The 13,452-nt window shown below is 45.1% G+C and overlaps 1 protein-coding gene across 1 annotated transcript in view; it reads left to right on the forward strand.

The window, feature by feature from the left end:
• The window catches only part of LOC146184815 (protein Dr1-like), a 61,869-nt gene extending 48,637 nt beyond the window's left edge, over window positions 1–13,232 (forward strand). The window contains exon 5 of the mRNA XM_084609492.1: window positions 10,782–13,232. Coding sequence (XP_084465618.1) covers window positions 10,782–10,904 — 123 coding nt within the window. The 3' untranslated portion in view covers window positions 10,905–13,232. The remainder of the gene's footprint in view (window positions 1–10,781) is intronic.
• Window positions 13,233–13,452: the final 220 nt, after the last annotated feature.

A 13,452-nucleotide genomic window follows, 5' to 3' on the forward strand; every position in this document is an offset into this window, starting at 1 on the left:
TTTTTTTTTTTTTTTTTTTTTTTTTTTTCCCCTTGTGCTCTGTGCCCTAAAATGTGTGGTTGTAAGTCTTTGCGAAAATTGAGAATGATGGAAGTGGTTGCTGTCAAGCAACTGCAGCAGCATGCGAGGGCCCCTTGCACACTCTTCCCCAAGCCATGACAATTCTGGGTGCATGCGCACTGTGATCTGAAATGAGATGATTGCTGCCAGCGAAGCTTACTTCCAGTTGTCGACTGTGTCGTGGCTATACGCACATGTAGCATGGTGCTGCATTTTTAATGCGACAGCATTAAAGGTGTCGTTACTCAGAAAGTCCGGTGTCAGAATTGTGAATGAAAAATTACGGCATGGCACTTGCAGGTGGTAGCTGGCAGCTGATGTGGCCCATCACTGATTCTTCGATAGTTTGCACGAGTTAACGAGACCACCTGATATCAGAAAGCTGGGAGCAGTGGCCAACTTGTTTTGCCTATTTGAGGGTCGAAGATGGAATAAGAATTAACCTTCCAGGGCTCCTGGATGCCGAGTCGGGCACGCTACGCCTAGAATATGCACACGTGCATACGACTTGACTAAAATGGGGCTCGATAAGCTATCAGCACAATACCATGTGGGTTTTTGCCGCATGCTGGCAGTCTCTTCTTTGAGAAAAGAGCACGCTAAGTAATCCGTGTGACAAGTGCAAGATGCTGCTGTTTGAAAATGTTGCAATGTTTTGCTGCCAGTCTAGGTTAACTAAAAATTTGGAATCTCTAAACTTTTAGGATGTTTATGAACGGCACTTTCACTTTTTGAAATAGTTCAAATAGTGACAAAAAATTGTGGAGGACACTTAAGCTTTGCCTTTAGGATAGGAGACGGTAGCGTTAATGGCTCCTGTCTGTGGCTGTCTTTGCAGTTCCTTGTTGACGTACATCTAGCTTCTTCTCGCTTCATTACCAGTCCTTGAACTTGTGTCTCTCATATCTCATTTTTATTAGCATACTGCCCTAAGCTGTGTGATAATAAAGTTGTAAGTTGTAATGATGGGAGTACACTGGGGGCAGAGGTGTGACACATATCACATGGGGTCTGATAGAAATAAAATTTTCTTTATATAGGGAAACAAGGAGCATAATAAATATTGGTTCGCAAGTAATTTTAAAGTGAACTGCAAGAATTGGAAGGAGTTGTGAAAAAAAAATGTTCTTTGCACGTGATGTAGCACTTTCTCCCAGCTTTCGAATCACTGGTGGGGAGAGAAGTAACAGCAGTGAGTGTAGAGCACACTGCAAACTGCTTTAGAAAACTTGTCCTGCAACGTAGAGCTAGAGTTTTGCGGTGACAACCACCATCAGGCTTCTTCATGAGTAACAAGCATGTCAAGCCCAGAAAGGCATACTTGAAGCATTAATGAATGTGCCAATCACTATAAATGTTTTCAAGAGTGTTTGTGAGTCACATAAGGCCTGTCGTCAATATGTTGAAATGTGAGGAGCCGCTGGCAAAAGACAGGGAAGTGAAGAATGTGAAGGAGAAAAACTATCTTTTCAGTGCTACCTGCCTACTCTGGAGCCAGTGTACTAACCAGTGCCCAGAAATTTATCAGTGCAGGCATAAGACGAAAAGTGATGTACACAAGATAGCAAAAATTTGCTGCTCATTGCTTGAGTTCAACAGAGCGGTAGGCTCCACGTTTGAATCTGTTAAGTCAAAATAGTTGAAAGCTTTTAACTTGATGTTCAGTTATGGAATGTATAAGCAAGCATTCTATTTGCTGCTAGTCTGCTTCAAATTGTTGCCCATGTCAGCTGGGTTAAGGGGGACACTGGTCTTAGAATAGTAAAATATGGACAAAAAAATTAATTTTGAGGAAAATGCATTTTCGGAACATTTGTACCTTCAGGCACCTGTCCTAAATATAACGCTGAATTCGATCGGGCAGTACAATAAAACTGTATTTTAAAACTCCGTGGGAGCCACAAAATGGCCGAGAAGGAGCAAAATTTGTTCAAAATTTCCACGCGCACCATGGGCGAAGCAACCAGCCGATCATTGACATTTTGGGCTTTTTTTAAGCTTGTTTCTTTGTTCGCATTTTACGGCATGTCAAAATGATGCCATTCAATCACATAGAGCTAATTTCAAACAGACGGCTGCCATCGCAGGTTTTCCGAAAGCCATTCTCAGCCACTTATTGGCTGGTGCGCACGCTCACAAGGTGAGCCCCGTGTCTCTTGCGCTTCCGATTGGTGACTGCTGCCATTTTCTTTTTTGTTTAGTTCGCCACCGCGGCGGCTGCTGTGGATGCTTCTTTCCTGCTCTTGCGATCGTATCAATCGCTCCCGCAATCGGCACTGATCTTTTGGACGTATGTGTGTCAAGAGCGTATAAAAAAAAAAAAAAAAAAAAAAAAAAAAGGAGGGTCTGAGAAACATGTTGCTCAAGAATGAGGACGAGGGCGTGCTGCCAGGGTTGCGTGTTGCATCCGATGCGGCATGTTGTCAGCCTAGCTGCAGTAAGTTCGGTGGCATAGAATTTTCACCAAGTGCTTCCAGAGGCATCCAAGATTTGTACTGTTCAGTTGATGCTGATAACCTCCATCATCACACCACCTCTAAGTGACCCTGATAGCGCGGCATTTTCGGCGTTCCTCAGCCACCACTTGTGTGGGCAATGTTTTTTGTTTTTTCTTTCCAAAGTGCGTAATAAGTGCAGCAAACAGGAAGTTTCGTGCCACAGTGCGCATTGAAGTACGAATAGCTTTTGCTCCACCAAAGGACCGTACGTGCGGGCCTGCATCTGCTATATGGGACAGTGACGAGTATATTACGCCAATTTGAGAAATATATGCCACTGTGTTCTGGCTTTAAACCTCTTGCAAGTTTACTAATGTGGTGGTACCACGTTACTGCACAACTTCAGTATTTCTTTACCTTGTAGGGCACTGCTGCAGGCATGTGAAGGGATAAATGTAGTTTCTCATGCTGATTCTAGAGGTATTACATGGCTTTATGACAAGCTTTTGCAATTTTGGGGGAGATGGTACTGTAGCATATTTAGTGTAGGCTTTCTCTTGAAGAGCAGAGCTACACATTGATGTCATTCACATTGCTCTAGCTGCATTCTAGGAAATGTTACAGCTGTCTGAAACTTCAGATTTGCAGATGCATTTTTCTCACTTTGGTGTTTTTGGGCACTGCACTCAGCCCTACGAGGATTTTTTCGGTGTTTTAATGTGGCATTGACAAATTGGGTATTGTAATTGAACTAAAGAGATCTAAGGAGTGATGCTATCCATATTGCCCTAGTGCAGTTGTGCTAAATACAAATTAGCATGGTAATGAGAGATAATTAAAAGAAAGTCTATGTACTGAGAGTTGGTTCGTTTCCCTGCCCATAAGTTGGTTTCAAATGAATAAAAATAGCATCATCCCCTACAGCATGTCTTTGGCATTGAGTCTATGCACCTACTTTTTGTGTTTGGCGTGGTGAAATGGCCAAAAAGCCCTGGAAGAAGTACCCTTTTACTATTTTTTTTACACTTCAGCAGTCCCTGAATCAGTGTAGCTATCAAAAATCCAAGTACAGATTTAAAATCAGCATGAAAAAGTTTCATTCAGATTGGACCAAGAATAAAAAAAAAAAATCATTTTAGGACCCACTTTATCTCTTAAACATCCGTACATATTTGGGCTGTTTGTCTTGTTAGAGGTTTGTGGTAGTCAACAAAGCATTGAACGTTGAATAACAATGGATTTTTTTTGTATGTCAGGAACAGAAAGTTGCAGTTATTGAAAGTGTTCAATCTTGAAAACATATGCTCTTGAACTCTCATTTTACTGCTCCCTGAGCTGTTTCAAAATGCTCAAACCTGCTTCCACCGCTGCTGATTTAAGGGGGATGAGGGACTTGAAAACTTTATTTTTCAACATATCTGTTGAAACTTGGCATGTACGTGCAGAATAGAAAGCAGATTTTGAATATGCATTTAGATTTCAAATATGTCAAAATAGCTGTCATGATTAGGTTGTTTCTTACAGGTCATTATGGTAATTTCTTGTTAAAAGATTTCTTTCAGCATCATGCAGACATTTTAGTAGGTCTGCTGCACATCCCAAAGCTTTTCATTCTATTTAATTGTGATACAATAGCAATTAAACTAAATTCTGGCTAATTACTGCCGCATACTTTATTCTTTCAGACTGGTATCTACAGTTGAACCTCTATACAACAAACCTCAGTACTATAACGAAGTGCATGATGCAACAAACTTTTTTTCGTTCCTCTTTCAGACTGGTATTTACAGTTGAACCTCTATATAGCAAACCTCAGTACTATAACGAAGTGCACAATGCAACAAACTTTTTTCGTTCCGATTTCTTTCTTGCATTAGCATGCACATATTTTTTTCCTTGATTTCACGAAATAGTCGCGCCCCGGAATTTCGATACAACGAAGGTTCTACGAGCATAGAAAGCAAATTTCGGCACACTTTACCACTCGGGAAAAAAAACAAACAAATTTTATTACTTATTGCTAAAGTATGCAGCATGTTTATAAGACAAGACAGTAAAGGAAACAGGAAAATTTTCTTCCCCCATGAAGCTCCCGTCTGCTCGGGTGCTCACATAGCTTATGTGATGTTTCGACATCCGGAATGAGCGTGCTTGAATGTTCAGATAGGGCATGTAATTTTTCAACATCCTGAATGACACATTATGACTGGAACTGCACTGTCTAGAGCATCCTGGCACGCAAAGGCACACTGAAACAGTCATGTCGTTCTCGTAATCGTGACACTCGGTACTTATGTGCCCATCTTGCCCCGCCGTGGTGACCGGTAGTTAGGGCGCACAACTGCTGACCCTAAGGTCGCAGGTTCAGTCTCGGCCATGGAAGATGAACCAGCTCACCCAGCAGAAAGTTGTACTGGGGATGCTTTTCGTTGGAAGCCAAATACAAGGTGCCTATGCACTGTAATACATCAGTGCATGTTGAGAACCTCATAAGACAATTTTTGGGGCCCTCTACTACGGCATCCTTCATAGCCGATGTTAGTTTGAGATGTTAAACGTTATAAACTAAACTAAACCATCACACCTGTCTCATCACTATGCTATCAGCCTCGTGAAGTGTGGGCACAGTCGACAGTCGTTAAATCGCGTAGCCAGCTGTCCACAAAGCTGGACTAAGCAAACGAAGTAGGCTGCGCTATTTTGCGGTGACCTGCTGCTTGCTCATCTCTTTCCCACTGGCCTGCGAGAGTATGTGACTACAATGAATTAGAATATATTCTAGTTTACTGTAACGTGACAGGCCACAGGGCTGCTTGATGTCGTAAATGGACACCCACAGCAGTGCTTGGTTTCGTTTCCGATGAAGGCACCCACTCCGTGGTAGTCTCTGCATTGACGTGCAAAAGATTGTTTATACCTCCAGTCATCAATCGAGATTTCCAGATATTCATAATTTGGTCAGAAAATAATTTTGAAGGTTATGTCTAAATGTACAGCGCCAGTGGGAAGCTGCTCGGCTCCGCTGAAAAGCTGACGCAATATTTTGAGATATGCAATTTCGAGCTAATGAAGCCTTATTCTACTGCTTTCGCGGCTTGTTTTGACTTGTGTTTCTTTTAATTTCATCTGTATTTGCTTCACAAATGCATGTAAGCAGAAAAGTGGAGCAGGAAAGTTTCAGGGATGCGCGACCTCATTTGCGCCACTGAAAGACGAAAACCTCAATTTGGCGAAGTTTTGTTCCGGCAACTACGATTTCGTTATATTCAGGGTGTTTAGCAACCGGGAACCATTGAAAATTTCGCCAAGTCAGGAAAGATGGCATGATATATTCTGCAGTGCATTTTCATTTTAAGCTGGCGCACAGCAAGTTTGTTATTCGTGCAGAATTTTTTTTTTTTTCTCAGCGCACAGCCCCCACCGCGGCCGCGCCGCAAGCCGAGGCGTGATATATTACTTTAACACCAGCGCATAACCGATCTGCCACAATAGAACCAATGCTCAGTTAAGTTCGGTACTCAATAAAATATGCGGAAGCGCTGCGTGAGAGTAGTATACCAGTGTACCATGATCCGAGATGCAGTTCCTTCTGCAATTTGAACCCATGGTGTCGTCATTCGGCAGCATGATTGATGTTCCCTGCACATCTAACATGTCTTGCACCAGATTTAACTCGGGGATCGACGGCACGCTTGTGGCCAGTGTCTTCTGGGTTTTGTTCCACGCCAGTTTCTTACGGCTTCCAAACGCTCGCGTGCACGGTTACAGTCTACTGTTTTTCGGCAAAGCTGTGTATCGAGAAACACGAGTGCAAACGGAGACGCGCATGAAGTGGCGGCCATGGCAGCAAACACAAACAGCAAGAATCCGACGCACCGATCAAGCCAGCCAATGGGAGACACGAAACGGCGCGCCTGAAAAGCGCGCTGCATGAGAGCTAATCAGAGACCATAAATGGCCTTCGGAAAGCCGGCGCGTGCAGCCAGTCTGTTTGAGCAAAGCCATTTTGAGATAGCGCAAATTATGCACAAAGAAAAGTTTTAAACCAAGCCCAAGATGGCGGTGATCAGCTGGCTGGAACACCCACTGCACGCGCGGGAATTTTGAACAAAATTCCTCTTTTCAGGGGGCATTTCGTGGCTGCTGTGACGTTCTGAAAGCCGATTTTATCGCATTTCCTGACCAAATTCAGCATTAATAATTGGGTGCAGGTGCTCGAAAGGATAAACATTCCGAAAATGTTTTTCTCGAAATTGATTTTTGGCCGTTTTCGACTGTTCCAAGACTAACATCTCCCCTTAATTAACTCTACGGCTGTTATCTTAAAGAACTTTCGTTACTGCAAGTCTTCAACTAATTCTATTTCGAGCTGATTGCGCATTTATCAACAATCTGAAAGTTTGCAGCTTAGATGCAGTTTCCTTTAATGGCCGGGGGCGCCACTATTATACACATAGGTACGGCCGGTCTCGAGGCAGAGCGCGCTGAGAGAAGCGCGTTTTCCCTCGAGACCGGGCGTGACCTAGTGTGCCTCTCATCGAGGCACCCTATATACACTCAAACTTTGACCAAACAAAACCGCCGTTTTTGAATGCATGGGCCCTATAGGAAATTTCACAGCTGTTAGTATCAAAGAGCTCTGCTGAGGCTGGCATTAGTCTGCTTCTAATTTTCCATAAGCGTGCGACGTTTTTACCCGCCAATAACACTAATAACAGCCTTTCACTATTGTAAATTGGAGAATGTGATTAATTAATAGCTTTTTGTTGGGATTTTTCTTCTATGCTCATTATCATCAGCAGCTACACTTTTGAGCCTCTTCACTCATCGGGGAGTTTGACCCGAAATAATCAGGGAAAACCTGGAAAAGTCGGGGATTTTGAAAATAGTGGGTTGCTGGACACCATAATATTGAGGTTGAAATGTATTTATGATCAAGAAAATGACATAGTAATTTCCTTAGCTTTAGCATGCACAGTGGACATGTTAAAATGTGTGCATGTTCGTAAAAGAGGTCTTTTTTGATGAGAAATTACTATACGGACCTTAAGAAAGGGAGTATTCTACTATAATTTCTCTTCCTGATGTGTAAATTGGAATGCACATTTGAAATCGACATTCTATTCTGCTCTTACATGCTAAGTTTCAACAAGATGTGTTGACAAATCAGGAAAAAGTTTTCAAGACCTTCATCCCCGCTTTAACCAAGATGAACATGCCTGCACATCCTAAGAGTAGCTTGCTCGACTGGGCATCCAAGAGCACTGGAAGGTCGATTCCTATCCCACTTCAGACGAGCAACCCGAGTTGGCAGCTACTCCCAGCTTTGCGACAGTATATAGTGTCCTTGCATCACACAAGAAGCCCGCCGCTGTGGCGCAGCAGTTATGGTGCCCGATTACTGTATCAGAGTACCTGGGTTCGAACCCTGCTTCTGGCGACAGTGATTTGAGGAAGGCAAAGCAGAGTGGAGTTCGTATGCTGGGCAGTGTCAGTGCACAATAAAGTACCAAGGTGGTCAAAATTACAGTAAAACCCGGATATATCGAACTTGAAGGGGGTCGCGAAATAGTCGATATACAGAAATGGCAAAATGAACCCACCCGCCACTTTTGCCGCCAAGGTTATGAAAATAATTTGCAGTGGCTTAGTTCAGCTATGCCAGGATATACGTAACAAAGGTACAGGTTTAACTTGGTTACACCTTGTCGTTTAGCTTTGGCTTCTCCCCCAGGTTGCATCTAATTGTTTAGCTTTGGTCCGCAGCCACCATAGCTTACGCTACGCCGCACATTCAGTGCAATGACAAGGATGGACAACTCTCACAAGAAAAAAAAAAAAAAAAACATCTGTTGCTTCTTAACGTCTGCAGCCGTCATAGCTTACTCTAATCCGCACGCGCACAACACAAGACGCGCATCACGCGTTACCTGCCGTGCACAGGGTTCACAACACACACTGGAGAAAGCGTCCGACGTTCTGTCTGCCACGGGCTGAGCTAGCTTGTCGGCGCCCGTGTAGTGCGTGCTGCCGCGAGCAAAGACCGGGAAAGAGAGAGGAAGGGCAGAAAGCTCGGCCCACTCTTGCACATCACTGTCGCGTTTTTCCCCTCTCCTGAAAACCGCGGCTGCATTGGCTGCGTCTGCTTTGTACCAGCGGTTGCCAAAACGGTTCCCTCTCATTCCTTCATGCACATGGCTTACGAATGTCACGTGCTGGCGCGTGGCAGCAAACGATCACCACAGATGCGCGCGCCTTTGGGGAAAAGGGCATGGTGCTGCCCTAGGCCAGCCATCGCCAAACTGTTCTCTCTCATTCGTTCCACGCACAACTTGGAAACGTCACACGGCAAACGGCCGAGGATGATGCAATCATCTTTAGGGAAGGTGCACCTTCCAGTGCGTGCTGCATTGTTTGATATACAACACAGCTTTCCTGTGCTTTTACATGAGGTTTTCAAAGGGGTATACCGTGAGTTCGATATACCCAAAATTTGAACTATCCGGGTTCGAATGTACTCTGTAGCCCTCCACTATTGCCACTATGGCATCTCTCATAGCCTGAATCGCTTTGGGACGTTAAACCTTTCAAACCAAACACCACAGAATACATTGAGGAATCGGTTGCTCAGCTACTGCCTGCCATAGCCATACGTGTGATTTTTCGCTCACAGTGTCGGCAGCGCGGACACCAGATTTTTCTGGAGCAGGGGCCTTCATTGTTATCACGTTAAAACTGCTGGGCATATACTTATGTGGCAGTCAGAAGTGCAGTAACAGCTTGGGTCTTGCCAAATGCTGATGCCGCTCACAGTGTTTAGTAACTGTGAGAAGGGTGTAGAAGCCATTGCACCTGAACGGGACCTTGCTTTATCACTCATTGATCCACATAAGACAGAGACACGTGAACAGTGAAGGCAGTAGGCAAGGGGATAAAGCAGTCAGCATGGCAAACCTGTTGTGTCTTCCGTGGCCTTGTTAGTCGCAAGTGCTCTAACTAGAGCTGTGCATGGCTCGAACTGTTCGGAAGCCTTCTGCCTCGGGCTTAGGCCAGGCCCGGACCAAGCTATATTTGTTTCAGGCAGGCCGAGTTGGGCCGGACACCCCGATCCCGAGCACATGCATGCAACTTTCAAGAAAGACAAATACGGCCATGTTGCGATAGGCGTCTAGAATGCGTGCCATTTTCCCGCATCCTGCCCACGCAAGAGCTTCCGAGTTCTCTCCCGGTGTCAACCCGCCTTTCCTCCACGCCTCCTTGGCATGTATGGATGTTTGCAAATTGTCAGTGATCAAAGGGGCTGCCTTCGGGCTATTGAGTTTTCACCTCTCCGCTAAGATTTGTGCCATGCTGTTGCCTCTCAGGCTTCTCTGTTGTGGCTTGTTCCTGGCCTCAGCATGGTCTCAGTTCATGTAGGACATAGCTCAAAGCGTTTGTGGTGCTTGAGTTTGCTCTTGTTTCTTGGCGCAGACAATGCAGGCGGCACCGGTAAGGCACCGTGAAAAGCACACGGTGAGCGAGACGAGATCACCGAGTACTTGGCTACAGAAATGAGCCTCTTCTTCAGATCTAGTCAAGCTAGCGTACTTTCGGAGAAGCAATAAAACCGTTTACCCAAAACTTGCTTCCCTTACTGAAGTAAAACTTGTTGCTGGGCTAGTTGGTTCATTATCGTACGGGGAAAAGTAAGTGCAAAAAAAAAAAAAAAAGAGAGACAAACACAAACGCTTACTTTTCCTTGCTTCCTTTGCTAAGAATTTTATTCATTGCAGCCACAAGTTACAGCACTGAAAGAAACTTTAGTGCTGCCATTTTCATTGTGCAGGAGTGCTGCAAATGCCTCGATTCAATGCGTAGCTTCTTTTTTCATGACAAATTAAAATGATAACTTTATGTATATGCTGTGCCTCAGCACATTCTACAAATTTGTAGACATGAGAACTCGACATAGATAAATTCATCAACCTGAATTTCTTTTTCTTTCTGTATCATCGTTTCAGCTGAAATTACAGCATGTCGGGCTGGGCCAGTCTTAGATCCTGAAATTATTTTTCTGTATCATTGTTTCAGCTGAAATTATAGCATGTCGGGCTGGGCTCGGGCTCAAAATTTCGGCCCGTGCACACCTCTAGTTTGAACCAATCAGTATGGTGTGCTTCACTTTTGTCTCCTCTTGTACTGTTGTACATTGCAGAACTGAAAAATTTGTACTTAACAGCTTTCACTTTGGTGCACTAGTGGATTGGGTGCTTTGTTGTACTCACTGGTGTGCTCTCTCTGCAGGCCCGACAACAGCAGGCAGAGCTGGCACAGCAGGAGTGGACACAGATGCAGCAGGCGGCTCAGCAACAGCTGCAGCAGCAGCAGATGAGCCGCATCAACGAAGAAGACGAGGAGGAATACTAGCATCTGGGGCATCTGACAGGGGAGGAGAGGGTTCAACCTGTGGCCACTGCGGTGCGTTCACGGTAGGCACGTGTATTGGCGGAGTGCTCTGACCAAGTTGGGGCTGCAGCCACCATTTGTAACTTTGCGTTCGATTGCGGGTCAGGAAGGGCTGTCCGCCTGCTCTTTATGTGGGAATGGGTGCCTGCTGCCACTCGTGCCGCTGCTGAGAGCAGCACCATGTTTTTGCGAGGAGTGCACGAGCCACGTCACAGCCAGATGATGTGGAAGTTGGCAGTGTGGCAAAGGTGGGGAGCGGTGGTGTTTTTAATTTGTTTTGCCTTTGCTGGCTTCATCAATTTGCTTGACAAATTCGGTCGCCCTCATCCACCCAAACCCTCGTGTGAGTGAGATAGCAACATGAGGTGATTGGCGGCACTGCTCAGAGTGGATGCCAACCTTTGGTTCTTTCTGTTGGGGAGTTCACTTTGGTTGTTTGAGTGAAATCGCCACTGCAGTGTAGGCTTTAAAGACAGCCACCAAAGCATGTCCACCACATGCTGTTGCTCTGTGGGTTCTATAGTGCTGTACTTGTCTGTGCCGGTGACGCAGTTCAGCTGATTTGAGAGGGGTGCTATTGCTGTAGTTTACTGCCAAGCAGCAGCTGTTCAGCTTGCACCATGGATGTTCTGATACTTCTCAGGCCATGTTGTGGTTTAACCATTGGCAGAAAACTTCGGAGTATAAAGGAAGCCGGTGAAATTTTCATCACTTTGACATCTATGCAGGTATCATATGGAACATGCAAAGCATAGTGGGCCATCACTTTGAGAAGTGGTTGACATTACCTCCCACTAGATGGAATTCTCAAGTTAGCAGGATTGCAGAAGCACGTTTAACCCTTTTGCTGTCGTTGACATAATAGTACATTTTTGCGATTCCCTCCCACAGTGTCAATGACATACCCGTACGTTCTTTACTGCACGTTCAAAATTGGAGTCTGGGAGTGAAGCTGGTGTGCTTGGACTTGTCATTCTCACTGTTGATTCATTTTAAAAACTGGTCAAAAAGGCGGAGAAATGGCCCGAATTGATTCCATTATCTCAACGGTAGTGTCCTGCAACTTTTTTTCCTCATTTGTTGCAGCGAGTCAAACGGCAACAGTTGCTGAGAGGTCTCTCTTAAGGGGGGACTCGGGTCTTTGGGACCAAACAATCTCGAAAAAATCATTATGTAGAAAATGTGATTTTTGAAATCAATAGTTTTTTATCTACCTATCTGCTAAGTTTTTTTATCTCTAGGATCACTATTTTAGTCACAATGCCCAATTTATATAATCGACGCTGCCCAAATGTGGGCTAAAAACAGCCCGAAACAACCGTTTTCTGCAATGCATAACTCCCATTTTGTGCGTGGCACCGTAGCCATCTTGGTTTCATTGACAGAGCCACCTTTCCTCTTCAAATTGCTGCCTCTGCTGTTTCCATTCGCCCATTGGTCGCATAAAAAAGGGCAAGAAAGAAAACGTGGCATTCACAATCTCATTTGCTTTCGGGGCGCATGTGACGGTAGGGCATCATCGTATTGATGGAGCTAGCTGGCAGCGTCTGCTCGGCGCGCCCGAGTCGCGGGGAGACGGCGGAGACATGACGCTGGCGGCACTTGGTTCCGAACCACGAGATGCATTCACAGCAAGAATTTGGGAAAAAGAACAAAAAATATAAATAATCATCTCAAGTGATGCCCTGCTCCTGCTGTGTGCGCTCAGGAGCAGGGCATCTGTGCACCGTTGTGCACTGAACGATCGAGCGGACGAGCCTGAAGTAGGCCTAGCGTGTTCCCCAGCACGGGAGGCAGCTGCTGCCAGCGGCTGCACCCGCCGCTGCACAGTGATATCGCAGCCTCAGATGGGTAGAAAGACAAGCCCAAAACGGTACAAAAAGCTTGAACTCGCGGCAACTTCAGCAATTAAGTGGTAGTCAGATAGTTTTCATGATGACAGCAGCATGGCGGACAGTCCGCTTGGAGAGGTGAAGTTCACGATCGTCATATGTAAACAGTTTGCCGAGACTGGCGAAGTGTAAAACATACGATGGCGATATTTGCATTGAAAAGGGTGAGCATGATTAAGAAATCGCCATCAAACTTATTCTCCAGTGCATAAACTGCCGGGACACGTGATCTTCATAGAGCTTGCCATGCGTGTGCGCCGATCGGATCACATTCAGCACTGGGAAGCAGCAAACAGCTCTAAATGACTTTTTTTTTTCACAATGAACGTCCCTCACTGCATCCTTGATGTAAGGGCGTGGCAAAACGATGTGACAAAAAAAAAAAAAATGTTGCTGCCTCCATGTGACTCGAGCAGTCGAAGAAAGGACAAGTGAACATGCTGAAACTGCGAATGATAATGAAATAGGCGACACTTGGACATTGGAAAGTAAAGAGGCTACATCCCAGGAGGTTTCTAGCCATTTATATTGTAAATGTGTGCATTGCACCAGTAACTGTCTGTTAAATAATCCCCCATTTCATTTTTTGCATTTTCTCAAAACATGCGTTGTCGACC

The sequence above is a fragment of the Amblyomma maculatum genome, chromosome 7 (genome assembly GCF_055883805.1).
Source record: "Amblyomma maculatum isolate TAMU_Amacu chromosome 7, ASM5588380v1, whole genome shotgun sequence".
NCBI lineage: Eukaryota > Metazoa > Arthropoda > Arachnida > Ixodida > Ixodidae > Amblyomma > Amblyomma maculatum.